Genomic DNA, 23707 nt, shown 5'->3' with positions numbered 1-23707 from the left:
TCCAGTGTCATGTCCAAGTCAGACCTGGGTCGGAACCCAGGCCAGGAACTGGGAAGAGAGCCCTCAGAGACGATTCCTCTGAAGGTCCACCCAAAAGGCCATCTACACACTGAAGGAACACGGGGTCCGGGACGACCAGTCCAGGAGGCCTTGCACCAGCGCTTGTCCAACAGATGGGGGCTGTCCCTAAGTCCCTGGGGAAGGACTGTCCAGGTCACTTGTCCTCCTGATGGGTAGGGCCCTCAAAGACAATCAGAGGTGGGCTTTAGGATGTCAAGGGATGCCAAAGAAGGGCATCCTTTAAATCTAGGACATAAACGGGCAGCCCCCTTGGAATCCAGGTAAGGAGAGTAGGGATTAGGAAAGACTGGTATAAAGGGACCACCGTTCGTTGACTATGAGGGTCTGGCACTGATCTCCACTTAGGGGGCCCTTCAAGACCCCAATATAGGAGTACTGTAAGGGCTATAGCATTCCACCAAAAGTCCCTGTTGTTTCAAACTCCATAGGATAGGTGCCAGTCCCTTCCCACCTTCAGGTTCTGAGGGATACTGTTTGGGGCAAGGATAGGAGGAAAGACCCTTGAGGTGAATTCCCACAGGTTGCAGTCTGGGCCCTCCCCACTGTACTGCCCGTGAATGTCCCTGCGCTTCCTTAAGGCACTCACAGAGGGGTCTCACCCCTCAGCACATCCAGGGATCCAATTCTACAATGTCCAGTGGTTCCAATTCACCCGGTCCTCACCCTCTGGACACCCAGTGTACACAGTGACGTCCATCTGGTCCTCAGTCCTCCTGACACCAGTGTATACAGTGATGTCCGTCCCCGTCCTCGGTCCTCCTGACACCTGGTGTACACAGTGACGTCTGGTCCCCGTCCTCGGCCCTCCTGACACCTGGTGTACACAGTGACGTCCGTCCCCGTCCTCAGTGACATCTGGTGCTCGTCCTTGGTCCTCCTGACACCTGGTGTACACAGGGATGTCCGTCCCCTTCCTCGGTCCTCCTGACACCTGGTGTACACAGTGACATCTGGTCCCCGTCCTCGGCCCTCCTGACATCTGGTGTACACAGTGACGTCCGTCCCCATCCTCAGTGACATCTGGTGCTCGGCCTTGGTCCTCCTGACACCGGGTGTGCACAGTGACGTCCGTCCCCGTCCTCGGTCCTCCTGACACCTGGTGTACACAGTGACGTCCGTCCCCGTCCTTGGTCCTCCTGACACCAGTGTATACAGTGATGTCCGTCCCCGTCCTCGGTCCTCCTGACACCAGTGTATACAGTGATGTCCATCCCCGTCCTCGGTCCTCCTGACACCTGGTGAACACAGTGACGTCCGTTCCCGTCCTCAGTGACATCTGGTGCTCGTCCTTGGTCCTCCTGACACCTGGTGTACACAGTGACGTCTGGTCCCCGTCCTCGGTCCTCCTGACACCTGGTGTACACAGTGACGTCTGGTCCCCGTCCTCGGTCCTCCTGACACCTGGTGTACACAGTGACGTCTGGTCCCCGTCCTCGGTCCTCCTGACACCTGGTGTACACAGGGATGTCCGTCCCCGTCCTCAGTCCTCCTGACACCTGGTGAACACAGTGACGTCTGGTCCCCGTCCTCGGTCCTCCTGACACCTGGTGTACACAGTGACATCTGGTCCCCTTCCTCGGTCCTCCTGACACCTGGTGTACACAGTGACATCTGGTCCCCGTCCTCGGTCCTCCTGACACCTGGTGAACACAGTGACGTCTGGTTCCCGTCCTCGGTCCTCCTGACACCTGGTGAACACAGTGACGTCTGGTCCCCGTCCTCAGTCCTCCTGACACCTGGTGAACACAGTGACATCCATCCCCGTCCTCGGTCCTCCTGACACCTGGTGAACACAGTGACGTCTGGTTCCCGTCCTCGGTCCCCCTGACACCTGGTGTACACAGTGACGTCCGTTCCCGTCCTCAGTGACATCTGGTGCTCGTCCTTGGTCCTCCTGACACCTGGTGTACACAGGGATGTCCGTCCCCTTCCTCGGTCCTCCTGACACCTGGTGTACACAGTGACATCTGGTCCCCGTCCTCGGCCCTCCTGACATCTGGTGTACACAGTGACGTCCGTCCCCATCCTCAGTGACATCTGGTGCTCGTCCTTGGTCCTCCTGACACCGGGTGTGCACAGTGACGTCCGTCCCCGTCCTCGGTCCTCCTGACACCTGGTGTACACAGTGACGTCCGTCCCCGTCCTCGGTCCTCCTGACACCAGTGTATACAGTGATGTCCGTCCCCGTCCTCGGTCCTCCTGACACCTGGTGTACACAGTGACGTCTGGTCCCCGTCCTCGGTCCTCCTGACACCTGGTGTACACAGGGATGTCCGTCCCCGTCCTCAGTCCTCCTGACACCTGGTGAACACAGTGACGTCTGGTTCCCGTCCTCGGCCCTCCTGACACCTGGTGTACACAGTGACGTCCGTTCCCGTCCTCAGTGACATCTGGTGCTCGTCCTTGGTCCTCCTGACACCTGGTGTACACAGGGATGTCCGTCCCCTTCCTCGGTCCTCCTGACACCTGGTGTACACAGTGACGTCTGGTCCCCGTCCTCGGTCCTCCTGACACCTGGTGTACACAGTGACGTCTGGTCCCCATCCTCAGTCCTCCTGACACCTGGTGAACACAGGGATGTCCGTCCCCGTCCTCGGTCCTCCTGACACCTGGTGTACGCAGTGACATCTGGTCCCCGTCCTCGGTCCTCCTGACACCTGGTGTACACAGTGACATCTGGTCCCCGTCCTCAGTCCTCCTGACACCTGGTGAACACAGTGACGTCTGGTCCCCGTCCTCGGTCCTCCTGACACCTGGTGAACACAGTGACATCTGGTCCCCGTCCTCAGTCCTCCTGACACCTGGTGTACACAGTGATGTCCGTCCCCTTCCTCGGTCCTCCTGACACCTGGTGAACACAGTGACATCTGGTCCCCGTCCTCAGTCCTCCTGACACCTGGTGAACACAGTGACGTCTGGTCCCCGTCCTCGGTCCTCCTGACACCTGGTGTACACAGTGACATCTGGTCCCCGTCCTCGGTCCTCCTGACACCTGGTGAACACAGTGACATCTGGTCCCCGTCCTCAGTCCTCCTGACACCTGGTGAACACAGTGACGTCTGGTCCCCGTCCTCGGTCCTCCTGACACCTGGTGAACACAGTGACGTCTGGTCCCCGTCCTCGGTCCTCCTGACACCTGGTGTACACAGTGACGTCTGGTCCCCGTCCTCGGTCCTCCTGACACCTGGTGAACACAGTGACGTCTGGTTCCCGTCCTCGGTCCTCCTGACACCTGGTGTACACAGGGATGTTTGTCCCCGTCCTCGGTCCTCCTGACACCTGGTGAACACAGTGACATCTGGTTCCCGTCCTCGGTCCTCCTGACACCTGGTGTACACAGTGACATCTGGTCCCCGTCCTCGGTCCTCCTGACACCTGGTGTACACAGTGACATCTGGTCCCCGTCCTCGGTCCTCCTGACACCTGGTGTACACAGTGACGTCCGTCCCCGTCCTCGGTCCTCCTGACACCTGGTGAACACAGTGATGTCCGTCCCCGTCCTCGGCCCTCCTGACACCTGGTGAACACAGTGACGTCTGGTCCCCGTCCTTGGTCCTCCTGACACCTGGTGTACACAGTGACATCTGGTCCCCGTCCTCGGTCCTCCTGACACCTGGTGTACACAGTGATGTCCGTCCCCGTCCTCGGTCCTCCTGACACCTGGTGTACACAGTGACATCTGACCCCCGTCCTCGGTCCTCCTGACACCTGGTGAACACAGTGACGTCTGGTCCCCGTCCTCGGTCCTCCTGACACCTGGTGTACACAGTGACGTCCGTCCCCATCCCCGGTCCTCCTGACACCGGGTGTACACAGTGACATCTGGCCCCCATCCTCGGTCCTCCTGACACCTGGTGTACACAGTGACATCTGGTCCCCGTCCTCGGTCCCCCTGACACCTGGTGTACACAGTGATGTCCGTCCCCGTCCTCGGCCCTCCTGACATCTGGTGTACACAGTGACATCCATCCCCGTCCCCGGTCCTCCTGACACCGGGTGTACACAGTGACATCTGGCCCCCATCCTCGGTCCTCCTGACACCTGGTGTACACAGTGACATCTGGTCCCCGTCCTCGGTCCTCCTGACACATGGTGTACACAGTGACATCTGGTCCCTGTCCTCGGTCCTCCTGACACCTGGTGTACACAGTGATGTCCGTCCCCGTCCTCGGTCCTCCTGACACCTGGTGTACACAGTGACGTCTGGTCCCCGTCCTCGGTCCTCCTGACACCTGGTGTACACAGTGATGTCCGTCCCCGTCCTCGGTCCTCCTGACACCTGGTGTACACAGTGACGTCTGGTCCCCATCCTCAGTCCTCCTGACACCTGGTGAACACAGGGATGTCCGTCCCCGTCCTCGGTCCTCCTGACACCTGGTGTACGCAGTGACATCTGGTCCCCGTCCTCGGTCCTCCTGACACCTGGTGTACACAGTGACATCTGGTCCCCGTCCTCAGTCCTCCTGACACCTGGTGTACACAGTGATGTCCGTCCCCTTCCTCGGTCCTCCTGACACCTGGTGAACACAGTGACATCTGGTCCCCGTCCTCAGTCCTCCTGACACCTGGTGAACACAGTGACGTCTGGTCCCCGTCCTCGGTCCTCCTGACACCTGGTGTACACAGTGACATCTGGTCCCCGTCCTCGGTCCTCCTGACACCTGGTGAACACAGTGACATCTGGTCCCCGTCCTCAGTCCTCCTGACACCTGGTGAACACAGTGACGTCTGGTCCCCGTCCTCGGTCCTCCTGACACCTGGTGTACACAGTGACGTCTGGTCCCCGTCCTCGGTCCTCCTGACACCTGGTGAACACAGTGACGTCTGGTTCCCGTCCTCGGTCCTCCTGACACCTGGTGTACACAGGGATGTTTGTCCCCGTCCTCGGTCCTCCTGACACCTGGTGAACACAGTGACATCTGGTTCCCGTCCTCGGTCCTCCTGACACCTGGTGTACACAGTGACATCTGGTCCCCGTCCTCGGTCCTCCTGACACCTGGTGTACACAGTGACATCTGGTCCCCGTCCTCGGTCCTCCTGACACCTGGTGTACACAGTGACGTCCGTCCCCGTCCTCGGTCCTCCTGACACCTGGTGAACACAGTGATGTCCGTCCCCGTCCTCGGCCCTCCTGACACCTGGTGAACACAGTGACGTCTGGTCCCCGTCCTTGGTCCTCCTGACACCTGGTGTACACAGTGACATCTGGTCCCCGTCCTCGGTCCTCCTGACACCTGGTGTACACAGTGATGTCCGTCCCCGTCCTCGGTCCTCCTGACACCTGGTGTACACAGTGACATCTGACCCCCGTCCTCGGTCCTCCTGACACCTGGTGAACACAGTGACGTCTGGTCCCCGTCCTCGGTCCTCCTGACACCTGGTGTACACAGTGACGTCCGTCCCCGTCCCCGGTCCTCCTGACACCGGGTGTACACAGTGACATCTGGCCCCCATCCTCGGTCCTCCTGACACCTGGTGTACACAGTGACATCTGGTCCCCGTCCTCGGTCCCCCTGACACCTGGTGTACACAGTGATGTCCGTCCCCGTCCTCGGCCCTCCTGACATCTGGTGTACACAGTGACATCCATCCCCGTCCCCGGTCCTCCTGACACCGGGTGTACACAGTGACATCTGGCCCCCATCCTCGGTCCTCCTGACACCTGGTGTACACAGTGACATCTGGTCCCCGTCCTCGGTCCTCCTGACACATGGTGTACACAGTGACATCTGGTCCCTGTCCTCGGTCCTCCTACCACCGGGTGTACACAGTGATGTCCGTCCCCGTTCTCGGTCCTCCTGACACCTGGTGTACACAGTGATGTCCGTCCCCGTCCTCGGCCCTCCTGACATCTGGTGTAAACAGTGACATCCGTCCCCGTCCTCGGTCCTCCTGACACCGGGTGTACACAGTGACATCTGACCCCCGTCCTCAGTCCTCCTGACACCGGGTGTACACTGTGACGTCTGGTCCCCGTCCTCGGTCCTCCTGACACCGGGTGTACACAGTGACATCTGGCCCCCGTCCTCGGTCCTCCTGACACCTGGTGTACACAGTGACGTCCGTCCCCGTCCTCGGTCCTCCTGACACCTGGTGTACTCAGTGACATCTGGTCCCCGTCCTTGGTCCTTCTGACACCTGGTGTACACAGTGATGTCCATCCCCGTCCTCGGTCCTCCTGACACCAGGTGTACACAGTGACGTCCGTCCCCGTCCCCGGTCCTCCTGACACCTGGTGTACACAGTGACATCTGGTCCCTGTCCTCGGTCCTCCTACCACCGGGTGTACACAGTGATGTCCGTCCCCGTTCTCGGTCCTCCTGACACCTGGTGTACACAGTGACGTCTGGTCCCCGTCCTCGGTCCTCCTGACACCTGGTGTACACAGTGACATCTGGTCCCTGTCCTCGGTCCTCCTACCACCGGGTGTACACAGTGATGTCCGTCCCCGTTCTCGGTCCTCCTGACACCTGGTGTACACAGTGATGTCCGTCCCCGTCCTCGGCCCTCCTGACATCTGGTGTACACAGTGACATCCGTCCCCGTCCTCGGTCCTCCTGACACCGGGTGTACACAGTGACATCTGACCCCCGTCCTCAGTCCTCCTGACACCGGGTGTACACTGTGACGTCTGGTCCCCGTCCTCGGTCCTCCTGACACCGGGTGTACACAGTGACATCTGGCCCCCGTCCTCGGTCCTCCTGACACCTGGTGTACACAGTGACGTCCGTCCCCGTCCTCGGTCCTCCTGACACCTGGTGTACTCAGTGACATCTGGTCCCCGTCCTCGGTCCTTCTGACACCTGGTGTACACAGTGATGTCCATCCCCGTCCTCGGTCCTCCTGACACCAGGTGTACACAGTGACGTCCGTCCCCGTCCCCGGTCCTCCTGACACCGGGTGTACACAGTGACATCTGGCCCCCATCCTCGGTCCTCCTGACACCTGGTGTACACAGTGACATCTGGTCCCCGTCCTCGGTCCTCCTGACACATGGTGTACACAGTGACATCTGGTCCCTGTCCTCGGTCCTCCTACCACCGGGTGTACACAGTGATGTCCGTTCCTTTCTCGGTCCTCCTGACACCTGGTGTACACAGTGACGTCTGGTCCCCGTCCTCGGTCCTCCTGACACATGGTGTACACAGTGACATCTGGTCCGCGTCCTCAGTCCTCCTACCACCGGGTGTACACAGTGATGTCCGTCCCCGTTCTCGGTCCTCCTGACACCTGGTGTACACAGTGATGTCCGTCCCCGTCCTCGGCCCTCCTGACATCTGGTGTACACAGTGACGTCCGTCCCCGTCCCCGGTCCTCCTGACACCGGGTGTACACAGTGACATCTGACCCCCGTCCTCAGTCCTCCTGACACCTGGTGAACACAGTGACGTCTGGTTCCCGTCCTCGGTCCTCCTGACACCTGGTGTACACAGTGAAGTCCGTCCCCGTCCTCGGTCCTCCTGACACCTGGTGTACACAGTGAAGTCCGTCCCCGTCCTCGGTCCTCCTGACACCTGGTGTACACAGTGAAGTCCGTCCCCGTCCTCGGTCCTCCTGACACCTGGTGTACACAGTGAAGTCCGTCCCCGTCCTCGGTCCTCCTGACACCTGGTGTACTCAGTGACATCTGGTCCCCGTCCTCGGTCCTTCTGACACCTGGTGTACACAGTGATGTCCATCCCCGTCCTCGGTCCTCCTGACACCTGGTGTACACAGTGACGTCTGGCCCATTGTCTCTGTCTCTGTTAGCGTCCCAGTGTGGTTCAGGGAGGGGACTCCAGGCTCCCAGTCTTGCCAGCCAAGTTTCTGCCCTCCTGCTGCAGCGTAGTCATTCCTAAGACCTTGTGCTTTTCAAGGAAGGTCAAGTGTGACTCAAGAGCAACAGGACACCTCCCTGCACAGTCATAGAGACTGATGATAACCGCTGGAAGGGGGAAGGCAGCTCTGGTTCAGTTCCCTAGGTCTTTCTTTATGCCCCTTAATTCAGCCAGTGAAAGGGGGACACGTACCATCTCAGGTCCACACCCCTGCCCCAGCATCGCCCTGAGAGGACGCAGCCCTGAGCAGCCGATTTCCCAGCACCTCTGGGATCACAGGTGGAGTGTCCCTGGAGGAGGGGGCCTGGGCTCCCGTCCTTTTAAGTTAGGACGTGAAGGGGAAGCCATCTTAGGACCCGCCAGCTTTCCTTCCGATGGGCCCAGGGGACCTCCTGAGTAGCTGGTATAAGGTCCCCTTTCCTCTGTCCAGGTTTTCCTGTTCTGGGGTTTGGTTCTGGCTCAGGGCAGCAGACGAGGGTCTGAGGGTCAGGCGTGCAGTCCTCTAGCTCAGGACGATGTCTCAGGTAAAGGAACAAGTGGACTAAGGAGCTTCACTCCATTTACTCTCCTTGCTGAATAGTACTGTGATTTAGGGTCCCCCAGGGGGCCACTGTCCTCCATCTCCTAACGGTACTGGGGCCAGGCCTCAGTGCAAAGATCAAAGGTCTTCTCTTTAACTGGGGTCCAAATGCTCCCAGCTTTTGAGCAGATAGGATTTGATCCCATCTGGAATCAAAAGAAAGAAGAGGTCCTGTCGGGGTCACCCAATCCCATCTCACTCTGTTACAGATCCGAGGGGCGGCTGTGATCTGTGAATCGGGTCGACTGTCTCCGAGGGGGACCGTGTCCCTGCGGAGACTTGCTGACCCACAGCCTGTGGTTCTGGGACCCAGACCTCTATGGCACTTCCCTTCCCAGAAAGCACGTCACTCCTGCCTTATCCTGTCACAGGAAAGTGGGCCCTCTGCTTCCTGGGCGGAGGTTCCCCGTGGCTCTCCTCTGTGACACCCTCCTGCCAGGGCGTCCCGCCTCACGTCGGGCTGAAGCCATCTAGTGAGGTGGCAGAAATGCCCTGCTGAAGGTGCGGGCCCTGCGGCTGAGGGCACGGGAGGTCTCCCTGGGGACGCGCCCCTGTGAGCGGGCACCAGTGTGGTCCAGCACCTTGGGGAAGATGGTTGGGTTAGACGCAGACGAGAAGAGTATGTTCATGATGACGCACACCAAAACTGAAGACATGACTACTGTGTTGTTTCAGGGATAGAAGAGGGGCACGGGAGTGTAAAAACCCATAGGAATAAACAGGGATTACTGTCAGGTCGATGGTGGTGACTTAGGAACAGAGCGCCAAGCAGCCCACGCACAGGAAAGAAGCAGCAATCAGGCACCCGTGGAACTGCCTGTCCATCAGCAGAGTCTCCTGGCCAATCCTGGATCTCAGCCAGTTCCCCCGACCAACTCCACTGGGACAACGGACTCTAAAAACCCCCTTTTCTGTCCCAAGCCCTTCCCTTCCTGCCATGAGCCCCATAAAATTCCTGTCTGGTGGAGCCCCCAGCGGCTTCTCCTCCGACCCTCTTCCTGGCTGCTCTGCCGGTCTGATCGAGTTCTGCCTGGGAGTGACATCTCAATAAAGCCTTGTTCACCGGTCTTTTTAAAATCTGCCTCCTTTTGGTCGCCGCCGCAGCCTGACCTTACAATCACGTTTAAAATACCACAGTTAATGTGTAGCCAAGTGGAAGAGAGGTCTGTCACCTCAATGAAAATAGAAATGGAGTATAAAAATGGGAAACGGGAAATAAAGTAGCATAAATAAAGTCTAACATTACAATTGTGGCACCTTCCACTTAGAACACAGAAAACCTTGACAGAAGGCAAGATCTCATAATGATCAGTCTGTCATAAGCTAAAGAATAAAAAAGTTGAAAATAAAAGAATGGAGACATCAGACACTAGGCGAATACCCAGAAGCATCTAGGTAAGAACCCAGTGTCTGCAAGGCAGAGACGCGGGGCATCTGCAGGCACCAGAGCAGAGAGACGCCCCACCTGGCTCAGTGCACCCCACCCTTAGCACACCCCAAGCTGGCCCGGGCACAGCAACATGGGGCCCTGCCCCAAGTCTAAGCAAGCTGAGCCGAAAGCCCGCTGCCTGCCCTGGGGCTGCAGCCCTCACTGCCGGTTCCCTTTCCTCACCCTCCTAACCTCCTCAGACAGCTCGCACTCACCTGGGGGTTGTTGGTGCCCCTGGCCCCTCCTGGGCCTCCCTCCTCCCCATTTAAGAACCTGGTGATTAAACTGGGCCCACTTGGATCATCCAGGATTATCCCCTCACTTTTAGGTCAGAAGAGCAGAAACCTTAACTAGTTTGCAAACTTAATACCCAGCATGCAACATGATGGAGTTATAGGATTATTCAGGGATCACATACAATGTCCTTGGGATGCTCTGCCTCCCACATGGACCAAACCAGAAGAGAGTAAGTGAAGATGGTCAAGACCAGGCCATGCGGTGACCAAGAGGTTGCGAGATACGGGACTTCACATCAAGTGAGCAGAATGCACATCTGTTCCAGAAGACACGGGACAGCCACGGACACCTCAGCACTGGTCACAAGAGGGTCAGTGCCAGAGAGGGTGTGAGTGCCTACCATGAGCAGCGTACATGGAAATGAGCAGGAGCTCAGAGGTGTGGCCTTCGGTAAGCACTCAGAACCGGGGTCAGGAGAAATCGGGAGGGAATGAGAACCGGCTGGAACCGACCGACACAGGTCAGGGGACATGCCCAGAGCAGCACCCAGAACACACAGTGCTGAACCAATCCCCAAGAATGGGGTCCGGAGTGAAGAGCTCCACACAGCAGCCTCTGGAGGAGGAAGAGCACAGCACGGTCAGTACAGCCAACAAGGAGAGAGGACCTAGGTCCTGGGAAAATCAACACCACAGCAAAGCAGAACAAGCACCCCCAGCAGAAGCCAAAGGAGATACTTCAAGAAGGTTAATAAGAGCTATTGATTCTGGCAATGTCAATCAAGAAAAGGAAGATGAAATCCCCACTCTTCCGGGCACCTGGTGCCTGCCCCAGTCCACTCTGCCTGGCCTCTCATTGAGGAGCTCGAGCCTGGGACAACCGTGGGCCTTCCTTGTACTGTCTTCGTCCAGTTCTGTTCTGGATCTGCAAAAATCCAGGAGCCGTACACGTGCCCTAGGGTTTCCCCTTTTGTGAAACTTGTGGCCTAGAAAAGCTGTTCAAGAGTCCAAGGATGCAAATAATGGCAAGGTCGACTGCAGTGTGCAGACAGAAACTGTCACAACCCAGGGACAACAGGAGCTGTGCGAAAAGAAAGACCAGTGCAGAGTCCCCACAGGATCTCAGCTGTTTAAAATGGACCTGACAGGGGCTGGAGCTCAGCGGTGGAGCACTCGCCTGGCATGTGCAAGGCCCTGGGTTCGATCCTCAGCACTACGTAAAGATAAATAAATAAAATAAAGCTATTAATAAATAAAATGGACCTGATAACACAAAGCACCTTCTTTGTAGTTGTCTCTGCCCTTTTTCTCTGAAACTAGAATTTCAGATAGGTTATGATTTACCTGATACTTAGAGGAACTACATGGTGTCTATGTTAGAATGTATTTAGTTACATTTAATGACCTTGTTCCTGAGTTCTATTTTCATTACAGTAGTTTTTATTTCTATTATTGCTGTTTTAATAATATGAATAAAGGGCTTTGTGCTAGTAAACAGTACCTCAAGTCCACATGACACTGTTTCTCTAATGCTGTGCGTCCTTCTAACTGAATGGCTAAGTCTTCTGTGAAGTAGTACAGATGACACTCAGGTGTATACTGTCCAACCCCATGGAGCAGTTTGTCTGTGAGGGTCAGTGGCTGCCGTTGATGCTCGAGGAAGATGGAAAGGGAAGAAATAGGGTAACATTTTTGAAAAATGAAACTTCTTCTACATAAATGTCTCATGTTGTAAAATTATAATGCTGTTGCTTTCGTTCCATTCCTATGAATGCAATAATCATTCTCTTTAGTTTGTTAAAAAAAAGAGGGACTGAAAATAGAGAAACAATTAAAGGATTAAAAACCTACAAGGACACGATAAGTAACTGTGTTAACGATTTTGAACCCCAAGATCAATTTAAAGGAAAAGAGACTTCCCAAGTCAGCAGGTGAGGCTGCTCTCACCGCTTCCCTTGGTGACAGACCCGTGACCAGCCCAACAGACCTCTGCCTCACCTCTTGGCATGGAATGATGGGTGCCCACCTCACACAGCTGCCGAGGGAGCTGTCCTGTCGATGGCAGGGGAGCCATCCGAAAGCCGGGGTGGACAGTGTGCCCATCCCAGCTCCTGACCAAGCATCCCCCACTCCCACGAGCTGGGCTGAGCTGTAGGCTGTGGCACGGGCCCTGGACCGTCCTCCCTCCCTTCAGGAAGGAGGAGTCTCACCTGTCCCCTCTCTTGCATGGAGGTGAAGTCATCTGAAGTTAGGGGGAAGCAGGGCTGGCTGGTCAGAGGGAGACTGTTTCCAGGCACACAGCCCAGGGCCAAGGGTCAAGCACGTCCTGGCTTGCCTCACCCGGGATGCTCCTCTACCCCAACCTGTTCATGCCTTCTGGGGGTCCAACACTGCACCTTTGACCCCTCGTGCTGGGTTTTATCTTGTTGACACTATCATTCTCTGTCCCACTCATGGTAGGACATGGCTGCCATCTGCTGCCCAGCTAATGGATGCTGGGGAAGGCCAGTGTCTTCCATTTCCCTGTGGCCTCCCCAGCCCTCATGCAGGTCCCAGGGGAGAGCCTCTGCCCTAGCCTGCAGCATGTGAGTGGCCAGGCATGCTGGGCTCATTTCTGTGCTACTTTGCACAGACCACAGGTGCCTCTGGCCAGGACCATCCTGGAGGAAACCTGGAAAAGTCACCAGGCAGACGAGAAGCAGGTTCCCTCTGAGAGGGGTGTTGCAGCTGGCCAGGAGCCCGGGCCAGGCCCTGTGGCCCAGGAAGCTTGACAGGTTCCAGGCTGGCTATTCACCTGCAGGGACCATGACTCCCCAGGAGGCACCTCTGGGGTGAGAGGGTGTGGAACCCCTCCCTGCCTGGGTCCATCTGCCTCTGCCAGGCCTCACTTGCCCTCTGGAGGGTCCAGGAACCCGGGATCTGAGCTGGCAGTGCTGGGTCGGGAGTGCAAGGCAGAGGTAAGGTGCCATCCTGTCTCGGCTCTCCTGGGCTCCCCCAGCCTTGGGTCTGGGTCCTCAGCACTGAGCGGGCATGCAGGTGGAGAAGCCAGGCGGAAGGACCTGCTTGTTGGCAGGACACGGTTCCCTGAGCTGGGGGTGTGGATGCACTCATTACTTGACAGCAGCTGGACCACCAGGTGGGCCCAACCTTTGGTGCCAGTGGAAGGTGGGGTTTTCACCCTTGTCATTTAAGTCATGTGCAAATTCAGCGGCAGAAGGGCAAGAGCAGGCTGTGACAGGGGCGATGAACCTGAGCTCACTGTGAGAGAACCCAGTGCTCTGGCCAGCAGGCTGGCACGGCTGAGGGCTCTGCCAGGGGTGAGGATGGGCGCGGCGGGCAGAGACGAGACGGAGTCGATGGGGGAGGCGCACAACGTTTATTAAACTCCAACAGTGCAGAGGGGCTTTCTGGAGAGGCTGCACTCTCCAGTCACCCCGGAAGACGCCTGGGGCCCACAAGTGCCTCCCCCAGGGGACATCCCTGTGGAGCTGGGCCCCGCACCCTCTGCCACTCTGCCCCATTCCTTAGACGTCCCCCAAGCCCCTCCTCTCCTGGGCGTTTCCCACAGGCTGCAGGAAAGGCAGCCCAGATCCCAGCACATGGCTGGATGGGAATGTGAGCCAAGGCAGCGTGGGCTCTGAGGGGAGACTGGGCACAGGGGAGAGAGCAGGGACCTTGAGCGCAGGGACAGCAGGTCACAGGAAGTGTGCCAAAGCGTCAAGCCAAATCTTAGACAGTCACACGGACACTGAGGACAATTCTCTACCATGTCACGGATGGGAGTTCCCCGAAGCGTTACAATACTTAGCAGTGCATGCCGATGCATGGAGACGGGCTCCAACTACCAAAGGGGGCGGGCGGCCGAGCCTGAGTGCAGACGGCTGGGGCTGGTGTCTACTGCATGGACCGTCGGTACGTAAGAAAACTACTTGTATCTGCGAGGAAGGGCAGGCGGTTTGTACAGAGTGCGCCAGCCGGTGAGGCCGTGGGCTCCAGCGGTCAGGTGCACAGTGTGGCCTGGGTAGGATTAGAGTGCGCCCATCCCGGTGACCTCGGACGTCAGCCTGGAACAGACAAAGGCATAGGGGCGTGTCATGGCACTCCTGTGAGGTGGGTGGGGGCGAGGTAGGCAGGGTGCAAGGCACCCTTGTGGCCTGGCATGTGGTCCTAGCAGCACACTTATGGACAAGGCACAGCACACAGGAGGCAGGCCGATTGGAGCATCCACAGGGACTTCTCTCCCTGCCCATCACTGTGTCACACTGGGGGATCTGGTCAGCAGCCATAGCCCCTGGGCCTGCCCCTAGAGGGCGATCCTGACCTTCTAACCCTCACTCCCCTGACCTAAGAAGGGACTTCATAGTTCTCACGAGAATCACTGTGACCTGGGTCAGCATCCTCTGGCACCCAGAAGGGCTCCAGCTGGGCTGTTGCAGTAGAATCAGGGCATGTGGGGGGCAGGTGCTGGAAGCCTCCCTGCACCCCATCTCCTGATTGGCCAACTCCACACCTGCCTGGTCCCTGCCCGCCCAGCAGTGTGGCCCAGGAGTGGAAAGGGGTAGACTCCACTGGAGCCTGGTCATGGCCCTGGGGGAGCTGCAGGGAAGGGGAGATGGGAGGGTGAAGTCAGGCTGGGGGGTCCTCGTCTCTCCTGGTCAACCCCTTCCCACTTCACTGGGACCCCTCGGGGAGGCACCAGGGCAGGAAGTCCAACAGCCCACGTGGGGCTGCCACCACTAGATGGCTCCATCAGCCTCCTGCCAGCTGATGTAGGGGAAGTGCCACTGCCTTACTAGGCTCTGGACACAGAAGGAGGGGCCAGCTCAGCCCTGGTCTTCTCCCTCCTCCAGGGGTCTGTAAAGACCACACGGCAAAGTGTCCAGGCTCCCATGTTTCTGGACCAGTCTGGTTGACAAAGGCCAGTGGCCCAGGTCTAGGACCTCTCTGGACATGCTACCTCGCTACCACCCTGGATGGCCACTCCTCCAGTTTCCTGGCGCCTCACTGTAACCAACCAGAAGAGGGGGTGGCCCGTGTCAATGAGGAGACTGCCCAGTACACTCTGTCCCCATGTCCAGCTAGGAAGGAGAGTGTGGCTGGGCTCCCACCTGCTTCAACTGTCCAAGCCGAGAGGTGGGCTGCAGGCCAGAGCTAGGAGCCCCTGTAGGGTCCTGTGGCCGTGGAGTCCCTTACCTGGCATTGATGAGATACTGGGCAAGGCTGATGTTGGCCGGGGTTCCCGTGATGGTGATCTGACGCTCCGAGGACCCTTCGGTGGCATTAGCGATTTTGATCTGAGCTCCAGACATCTGTCGAATTTCATTGATTTTGGTCCCTTGGCGTCCAATTATGCAGCCTATTAGCTAGAAGGAAGGATGGAGGGACTCCTTAGAGGACATCCTGAGAGTCCCCTGCAGGGCCTCTTCAGGAGCCAGGGAACTCAATGCTCCTGGGCATGACCCCTGGCCCTCCATAGAGCAGCCTGGGCTCGCCTGTTGGTACCACACGGCCTCTGCTCAGTACCCGCCCCACCGCTGGGGGTCCATCAGATCAAGAGATGACTGTCTCAAGGCCTTGCCACTTCATGCTGATTTCCTCTGGCCTGGACAGGAGTGACGGAGGCAGGCAGGGCAGAGGCAGAGCCGGGGACTCCACGCCAGCGTGGGAAGGAAGACTCTGGCCAAGAGACAGGTGTCACACAGGCTTGCCGAGGGAATGCAGGAGGCTCATGTCCACCAGAGACCTGCCCTCTGGTGGATTCTGTTGGGACCCCGAGAGCTCGCTGGGCATTCCTTTCCTTGCCACTGTGACCTCCATGTAAAGAGGGAGTGCGGTAGCTATGACCATGTGGTCACTGAGGGACCATTTCTTAAGCAGCTCAGGGAAAAGAGTGGGCCACCCTGGGCATGGGAGCAGTAGCCTTGAGGCCATGGCCTTCTCTCTGGCAGTAGCCAGAACCCCTCCTGGCCCAACCTGCTGCATGGGGGGATCAAAGCAGACCACAGAGAGGACTTGGCAGAGGAGCTAGGTGGCATCGCTTGCCTTTTGCCATTGGATTGGAGCAGAACCCCACATCCACAGATACTGCAGAGGGCTCTGAAGTGAGCATGGGAAAAGGAAGGTCAGACAGAGGCAGAGAGCCCCAGGCCACAGCAAGCAGCCCACAGGAGCCCACGCTAATGGCTGCACCTCCTGTGGGCACTGGCCCAGGGGCCAGGGCATGGAGATGGGGTCAGGAACACTTCCCCTACTGCCATGAGATGCTGGGTGAAGGGGCTGGGGCTGGGCAGGAGGTGGGGCTGGGGCTGGGCAGGAGGTGGGGTTGGGGAGCTATAGACCCACATGCACAGAAGTCCCATCACACAAAGCTGGTGATGAGCAGCAGTCCCACCAGGTGGGATGTGTACTGCATCAACAGCTCTTGTCCCCACAGAGACCTGCTGGTTACCTGAATTATGACCAGTGGTCTCACTAGACTGAAAAGATCCTTCTTGGGGAACGTGGGGTGAAGCCTCCACTCCCCAGAACCCAGTCTCCCGCCTGTGTCTCTGGGCACTCCCACCCCTCCCTGTTCTCGCCTGTGTGGTTGTTCTGAGTGTGCCTGGGCCCCGAGGCCAGGGACCTATCTTCCCAACCTGCACACGGCCCACGAACCTGTCTGGCTGTGTGCCAGATCTTGAGGGCTCATCTTGGACCAGGGCCTGGCATGCTGGACCTTGAAACTGGGCAGGAACAGTTCTGCCCCATCATGAGGGAGAGTACAGACCACCCAGTGGTATGACCACTGCTGAGGCCCCAGCCCCCATGGCCTCCTCTCCTCTAGGGTCTGTCCTGGACACTCTGCAGCCTGCTCTCCGTCCTGGGCTCTCCCCACCTGGGCATTTTTGCCATCCTCACAGTGCTGACCACCGCTGCTCTCCTCCTGGCCTGGTAGTAGTGCCCCCGTTCTCCCCTCTGCACGTGCCTGGGAGTGTTGAGGGTGGCTCTCTCCCCGGGCTTGGATCTCGAGGCCTCGAGCCCTCTGCCTCCCCCAGGTGTCCTGTGTCCAGTGCTGGGGGTCCCCGCCATGGGAGCATGCTTACCCTCAGCAGAAACGCTCACTGGGCGACACTGCCCTTGAGTCACAGCAGAATGTGAGAAGCCACAGAGCCCCTTGCCAGCCCTGCCCTAGGCCAGATACTTCAGGGCACCTGCGACCCAAGGGCCCTCCCACTGGGCTCTCCTGGACCTGCTGGGCCATCAACATGCAGCCCTGAGGCCACTCCCCTCTCACCTTCACACCCCCCATTACAAGTGCAAAGGAAAGTAAAATGTTCTAAAAAGCGTGGCTGTTTTAGCCAGATGCCACACTGAGCTGTGGCCATACCTCCTGCCTGGCCTGTCCTCAGGAAGCCCTCCATGGGACAGCTTGCCTTGCTTCATACAGCAAAAGGCCCTGGTGACTCAGGACCCAGGAGGGAGCCTCAGCCTGGGCAGGTGGGTGCTTGGGCTCAGGACAGGCACAGGAGGCAGGCACGAGGAGCCACATGGCCAGGAGCAAGCTCTGGACTGGGCCATGAGGGAGGCCCACAGTGACCTTGGGAGTGAACCAGGGTGTGGGGGCTCCCTGGCCTGGCCTGGGTCTCTGCTGTAGACCCACAAGCACAGAAGTCCCATCACTGAGTGCCCTTCTGCAGATGGGCTGAGGCAGCCTGTAGACGAGGCATGGCCAGCTGCGACCAGGAGCCTGACTGGGACGTGGTAATGGCAAGTGTCAGAACCAGCGCTTGATTTCCCTCCTCACCTTCACGAAGGTGGCAGGTGTCTGCCAGTTGCAGACCTCAGCCCTGGGGGACTGTGCCAGTGGCTGCAGCCCAGAATGTCCCCTGAGGTCTGGGGTGAGTGGGAGGCCCTCCCCTGTTCCTGGGAGCAGGATGACAGGCCGTGCTTCCGAGCAGGCATGGGTGAGGGCGCTGCCACCCTCCTGAGGGGCAGGCTTCCCTCCCCACAGAGACCCCTGGGGAGGGTGGGCAGGCAGGACCGTGGCCCACTTGAGCTCTGGAATGAACGCTCGACAGGAGCACCTCCCTGGTGCAGGGAGCAGTGTGCAGGTAAGAGGCTGAGGGAGGCCCTTCCTGGTAGGACATGCACTGCTTTCCTCACTCAGGTGAAAGGACATGGCGGGTGCTGGAACCACCTGCTCAGGGAAGCCAGGGGGACCAGGGGCAGGGGTCAAACAAAGCCGAGATCTCCTCCAAGAACACAGGGTAGCGGTGCTGCCCTGGAGATGGTCCTGTGCTGTGGCCTGAGCTGAGTGCTGGAGTGAGGACCCATGCATCTCTACATAGGCTGGGGTCTCTCCCACCACGCAGCTGGAGGACAGGAGAGCCCTGGAGAGATGCCCTGGCTGCACAGAAGCCTGGCCTACAGTCACAGGGGATGCCCCATGATGGCGGCCACAGGCCTCCTGGTCCCTCCACTGGCTGGCTGGCTTTCCTTGGCCTCTTGTCCTCCTGCCTGCCTGCTTCCTGCCTCAGGTTCCTGCCTTTCCAGAGCACTGGAAGTTCTCACAAGTCCAAATCTAGAGTAGAATGATCCTTGGGTTCAGAGAATGGCACCCCTCTTCACCAGAACCCTGCTGAGCCTGGGGAGGACTGAGTGTGCTAGGGATGCTGGCTCCCAGGCCACAGCCTCTCGCATACCTGGATCCAGACCAGCCTGTGGCCCATGGACTTCAGGTCTGCTGAAGCCAGAGCTCCATAGAGAGCTTGTGGGCTGTGGTGCGGTGGGTCGATTCCAGAACCCACCCGGGCCGCTGGTTCTGCAGGGTCTGACCTGAACTAGGCCACAACCACCGGGCAGGTGTATTCCAGCCCACTCTGGCATCCAAGCTCTCCTCCATCTGAAGGCTCCAAGGCCCCTTCTGGTGGGATACCTTAGGCATACAAACTTATATACTATAACTGGCATTAAAACAGCTTAAAATGGAAGGGAGGAGGAGAGAGATCAAAGAGTGGGAGCAGGGCCACCAGGGTGCCACTGGGTGGAGGGTGATTGTGCCCGCATTGGCCTTCCCGCGCAAGGACAGGAGGGTGCAGGGGCATACTCACATCATTGGGAATGGTGAGCTCGTGAGTGCTGGCCGGGGGACTGGCATCCAGACCTGGGCACACCAAGGGGACATGGTTAGGCTGGTGGGAAGGTTGCTCCAGGTCACACCCCCAGGCCTGGCTACACTCCCCTGGGCTGGACAGGGCAGGGCTGAAAGGTTAGCTGAGGGCAAGAATCAGCAAGCCCAGGGGCTCAGAGCCCATGAGGCCCACATAGCAACCTCAGTTCCTGAGCCCCGACTTCTCTCAAAAGGAAAATGAGACCCAAGCACAATGCTATCCTCCTTTGGTTCTGGGCACACCTGGACTTCACTCCAAATGTGCTCATGTGCTCCCCCACTCCCTGTGCAGACCCCAACGAGCCCCGGGCTAAGCAGGGCATCACCATGTTTCAGGCATCCATGTGTGTCCAGGGCACAGGCCATGCTGACCCTGAGCACCCCTTCTTCCTCAGCTCCCGGAGACCTCTTTGGCTCAGAGCCTGCTCTGCTTGACCCCTGACCCCAGGTAGTCCTGCTGCAGTGACCAGTGGCCACAGAGCACTTGCTGTTTATTATGTTTCTGACCCAACTCTGATCAGAGCCCAGTCCTGGTCAGCTGGGACAGCCCAGGTCGCAACATGGTTCTTTGCGATGGGAGCCAGGAGAACCGAGCCAAGATGGACTCTAGTCCCAGCGCAGACTGCACTTCTGCAAAGCCTTCCCTCCTGCAGTGGAGAGTGAGGACAGAGTCTATCCACCACGAAGCCCAGGCTTTGTTTTCTCAGGGCTCAGCCTGCACACCACTGAGAGACAGCTCCTCTGAGCCTAAGCGCCCTCTCTGGACTTGGAAATAGGGCACAAGGAGCCCCTGAGATGGATGCCACGCGGCTGCTCCTTGAGTGCAAGAGGTCTCTGCACTTGGTGACCCATTTCCTCAACAAGAGGTGACTTCAACCTGCAAGGCTATGGCTAAGCCCTGCTCTTGCTCCTTCCAACCACCCAGACCTGCCAGGTGGCCTCTCCCGCCCTCTGGTCCTGCCTCTGCCCTTGCCTCAGTCTTATTTCTGCATAGGCCTGGGGGTCTCCCCAAAACATCCTCAGCGAGATCCACCTTCCCCACAGTGACCCTCAAGGACCTGGGCCCCCGCGCTGGCAGGTGCCTGCTCCAGTCTCCCAAGGGGAGAGGCCCTGAGGGAAGTGCCCGGCACAGTGGGATCCCAGTGGAAGTGAGTGGTTCAATTCAATTCATCCCAAATTTGGCTCTTTTTCTTTTGCACATCTGAACTTGGAATTTCTGGTCTTTATCTTCTTTTCATAACATATCTTTTCAATACAATAATTACTTGTTTTTTTTTTAAACTATCTGTACACAGTCCATAAATGGTGACATCTAAAATGTCACTTGAAAGATTCCCTTAGTCCTGAGTCCTGACTGCTCAGGATGAGACAGCAACAGGGGCCACACTTAAGGGCTTGGCATGTTTGACTGAGGGAGGAAAGTGGCAGAACTCTTCTTCAGAGCACGTACCACCTGAGCGGATAGTTCAGGACTCTGTTCAGAGCACGCGCTCATCTGTCTGACGCAGAAGCAGCAATTCCCAGCACAGGAGACAGCCCAGCCAGCCCCCAGAGCTCAGGCCAATGTTCCTCCTCTCCCACCCCTCTTCAGATGCTGCCCTGGGTGCTGCAGGGCTCTGGCCTTGGTGAGGGGAGGCAGCCAGGAAGCCAGACGATGCTGGCCATGTGCTGGGGCAGTCCACACAGGGTGAAGGGTACACAGCATTTCCATCACAGGGACCCAGGAAACCTGCTAGCTGGTTTAGCCCCAGCATGGCTCCTCCAAAGGCTTCACACCCAGACAACGTGGGTCTCGTACCCTGTCACAGAATCTACAGGTCTCTGCACTCCCTGCTGCAGTGTCCCAAGGGCAAACTTGTGATGCACATCAGAAGGAGGCACAGACAGGCCGTGCTCACCTTCCTCAGGTCTGCTCAGAGCCCTGAGGAACACTTTCTAAAAGGCAAGGTCAGGAGCTCCCTCCCAGCACAGCTGCCTCACCACGAGGACCATGACAGCAGAGGCCCTCCCCTCGCGGTGCACACTGCCAGCTCTGCGCATGCCCAGACCCACCAGCCAGCCAACAGCGTGGTGACAGCTACCTTGCTTGACCTTTGTGGGGCTCCTGGGCAGCGCTTGTCTTTAGTCCCAAGCCACTAATGCTGCCAACTTCTGGCAGGTGTGCATGCCAGGCACACAAACCCTGTCCCCAGGTGTGAGTGGGGTCCCGCCCTCCTCCTGCAGAACAGCCTGCTGCAGGGGCTGGGCCCCCCCTGGCCTACAGCCCCACCAGTGTGGTCTGCTTTACCTGACGACTGGCCCATCAGATTTTGAGCTTCTTCGGAGGAGTGTAAAGGCAGCTTTTCTCCTGGAGAGCAAAGAAGAGACAGGTTTAATGTTTTGCCCTCAAGGAGATAAGCAAGGTCCCTTCAACTAGGGAAGCTCAAAATATGACTGGCACTGGCACGGCTAACACACAGTGGTAGATTGTCACCGGCCACAGCCACTGGGGCTGCTCTGCCCCTGTGGGAGGATGCCCGGCTGCCAGATGTCGGGCTAGGCCACGGCCGGCTGCTCTGACTGCCTCACTACAGCCTGGGCCGGGCTGGCTCACATCACTGCTTTCCCTGGCAGGGCTGGTGCCATCCAGGGCTAGGCCACCCTGAGAAGTGCAGCCACGTTGTGGTTGTAGAACCTGCTCCTGGAGAGGAAATGCCCCAGGGCTGGTCTCCTGGATGCCTTCACAGGAAGGGCCACAGGACGGCCTGTGGGCGGCACAGAGCACTGCTGGCCAAGCATGGATCCACGGAGGGGCAGATGTCTCTGCGCAGGCAAGGACACCCAAGGTCAACATGAGGCAAACTAGCCCCCAGCCGGACACGCTGAGCTGGCCCTGGCCCCGCTGCGTGCAAGCCCACTGCATGACTGCAGCCTGGGCCTTAGCCTCCACTGCGCCTGCGCTGCTCGCTGCTCGGCATAAGGGCAGTTCAGAGAAAGTCCCCAGGTGGAAGAGAAGGAGGTCAGAAAGGGCAGCTGGGTACGTACCGGGGAAAGCGGGGTTGGTCTGTCCGAGGGGAGGAAAGGGGGTTTGCTGCATGGCCAACTGGTGGAGCTTGGTCAGCTGCTGGGGCAGGAGGGACATGAGAGCTAAGAAGGTTATTGTCATCGAGCACAAGTACACCAAATCAAAATGGCAGTAACAGAACTTTGCACAGAGAGAGAGAGGGGGGCCATGCGGACACATGGCAGACGCAGCAGGACTCAAGGACTTGGCCTGGGTGGAACCGGTGGGCCTGGCTGTCAGTAGCCGTGGGGCTTGAACCAGCCCTGCCTCCCTCTCACCAGGCCTCGATGTGTGTGTGTGGGAGGCTGGCAGGGTCCTTGGGTCAAGGGGTGCAAGGGGGATATGAGGGCCATGGAGCAGGAACACTGGGCTTCTAAGGGTCTCACACCTCTGGGCTCCAGAGGCACATCCTCAGACCTTGCCCCTGCCTCAGCCCTGTCCTGCAGGCCTCACTTTAGACAGCGGCCTGGGAGCCTTGTGAGGGCCATGCACCTTCCCTGCAGTCCTCTCCAGGGATTCCTGACTTACGTGGGGTTACAGGGCATGGCTGAGATCCCAAGGGACCCCAGGGCTGTAGGCTCTTGTGTGAATCAGCCTCCGTCTGTGCCCACTACTGTCCTGCAGGTTCTTCCTCAGCCCCCACCAGACAGGCTTTTCCAGGAGCCTCACTTCTTAAATAAAACTGAGAGGCGTAGAAGACGAAGGTAAATTGTGGTCAACTAGTCCACATTTTGGGAGCAGAGTTAGATTGCCTGGAATTCTCCCACCTTCTCGAGGTGTGGGGCCCCAGGGCAGAGGGCGCTGGCCTTCCTCAGGCCTGGCTCTTCCAGGGCTATGAGCCTTCTGGGCAATGTCCTAGCAGCCACAGAGACCACCCCTCCTAATAGGCGGAGGCTGGGGGTGTGCCAAGTGAGGCGGTAGCACCTTCCCACAGTGGAATCCAGCTCCTCCACACAGGACCATGCAGGATAGCGGCAGCCATCCAGGCCTCCTCTGCACCCAGCTCCCTGCCCTGAGAGGGTCAGGGCGCTCTCCCTGGCTGGCCCTTCCTCACCCTGAGCCAGGTAGGGGCTGGGGTGGGCCTGTTGGGAATGGGGTTCCTGGGGTGCTGGCTGGCCAGCCTGGCCTCTCCCTGCACCTACTGTGTGGGATTCTGACATGAGAACAGGCCTGTGGCCTCAGAGATCACACCTTGGAGATGGAACTTAGGTGGGCGTGCCCCCAGACTGCTGACTGTAGTGAAATTGGAGAGTGCAGTCTGTTCCCTGCACTGGCTCTGGAGGGACACTTGCCTGTCAGATGTCTAGTTCCTCCCTCCCCAGGAAAGGTGGCCATGTTTACACTGGGCATATCTTGAAAGCAGCCTTCTCCTA

General features: G+C 58.5%; 1 protein-coding gene across 3 annotated transcripts in view; it reads right to left on the bottom strand.

The window, feature by feature from the left end:
* Positions 1 to 13529: 13529 nt before the first annotated feature.
* Positions 13530 to 23707, bottom strand: part of PCBP3 (poly(rC) binding protein 3) — a 227031-nt gene continuing 216853 nt past the window's right edge. For all 3 annotated transcript variants that reach the window (XM_081301485.1, XM_081301486.1, XM_081301484.1), the window contains 5 exons: positions 22316 to 22394; positions 21579 to 21638; positions 19233 to 19285; positions 15337 to 15506; positions 13530 to 14207 (listed from right to left, as the gene is read on the bottom strand). In XM_081301485.1, coding sequence (XP_081157611.1) covers positions 14171 to 14207; positions 15337 to 15506; positions 19233 to 19285; positions 21579 to 21638; positions 22316 to 22394 — 399 coding nt within the window. In that variant the 3' untranslated portion in view covers positions 13530 to 14170. The remainder of the gene's footprint in view (positions 14208 to 15336; positions 15507 to 19232; positions 19286 to 21578; positions 21639 to 22315; positions 22395 to 23707) is intronic.

This window comes from Spermophilus citellus (assembly GCF_964194105.1).
Source record: "Spermophilus citellus genome assembly, chromosome: 7".
Classification (NCBI taxonomy): Eukaryota; Metazoa; Chordata; class Mammalia; order Rodentia; family Sciuridae; genus Spermophilus; species Spermophilus citellus.
This window is presented reverse-complemented; position numbering and strand designations above follow the sequence as displayed.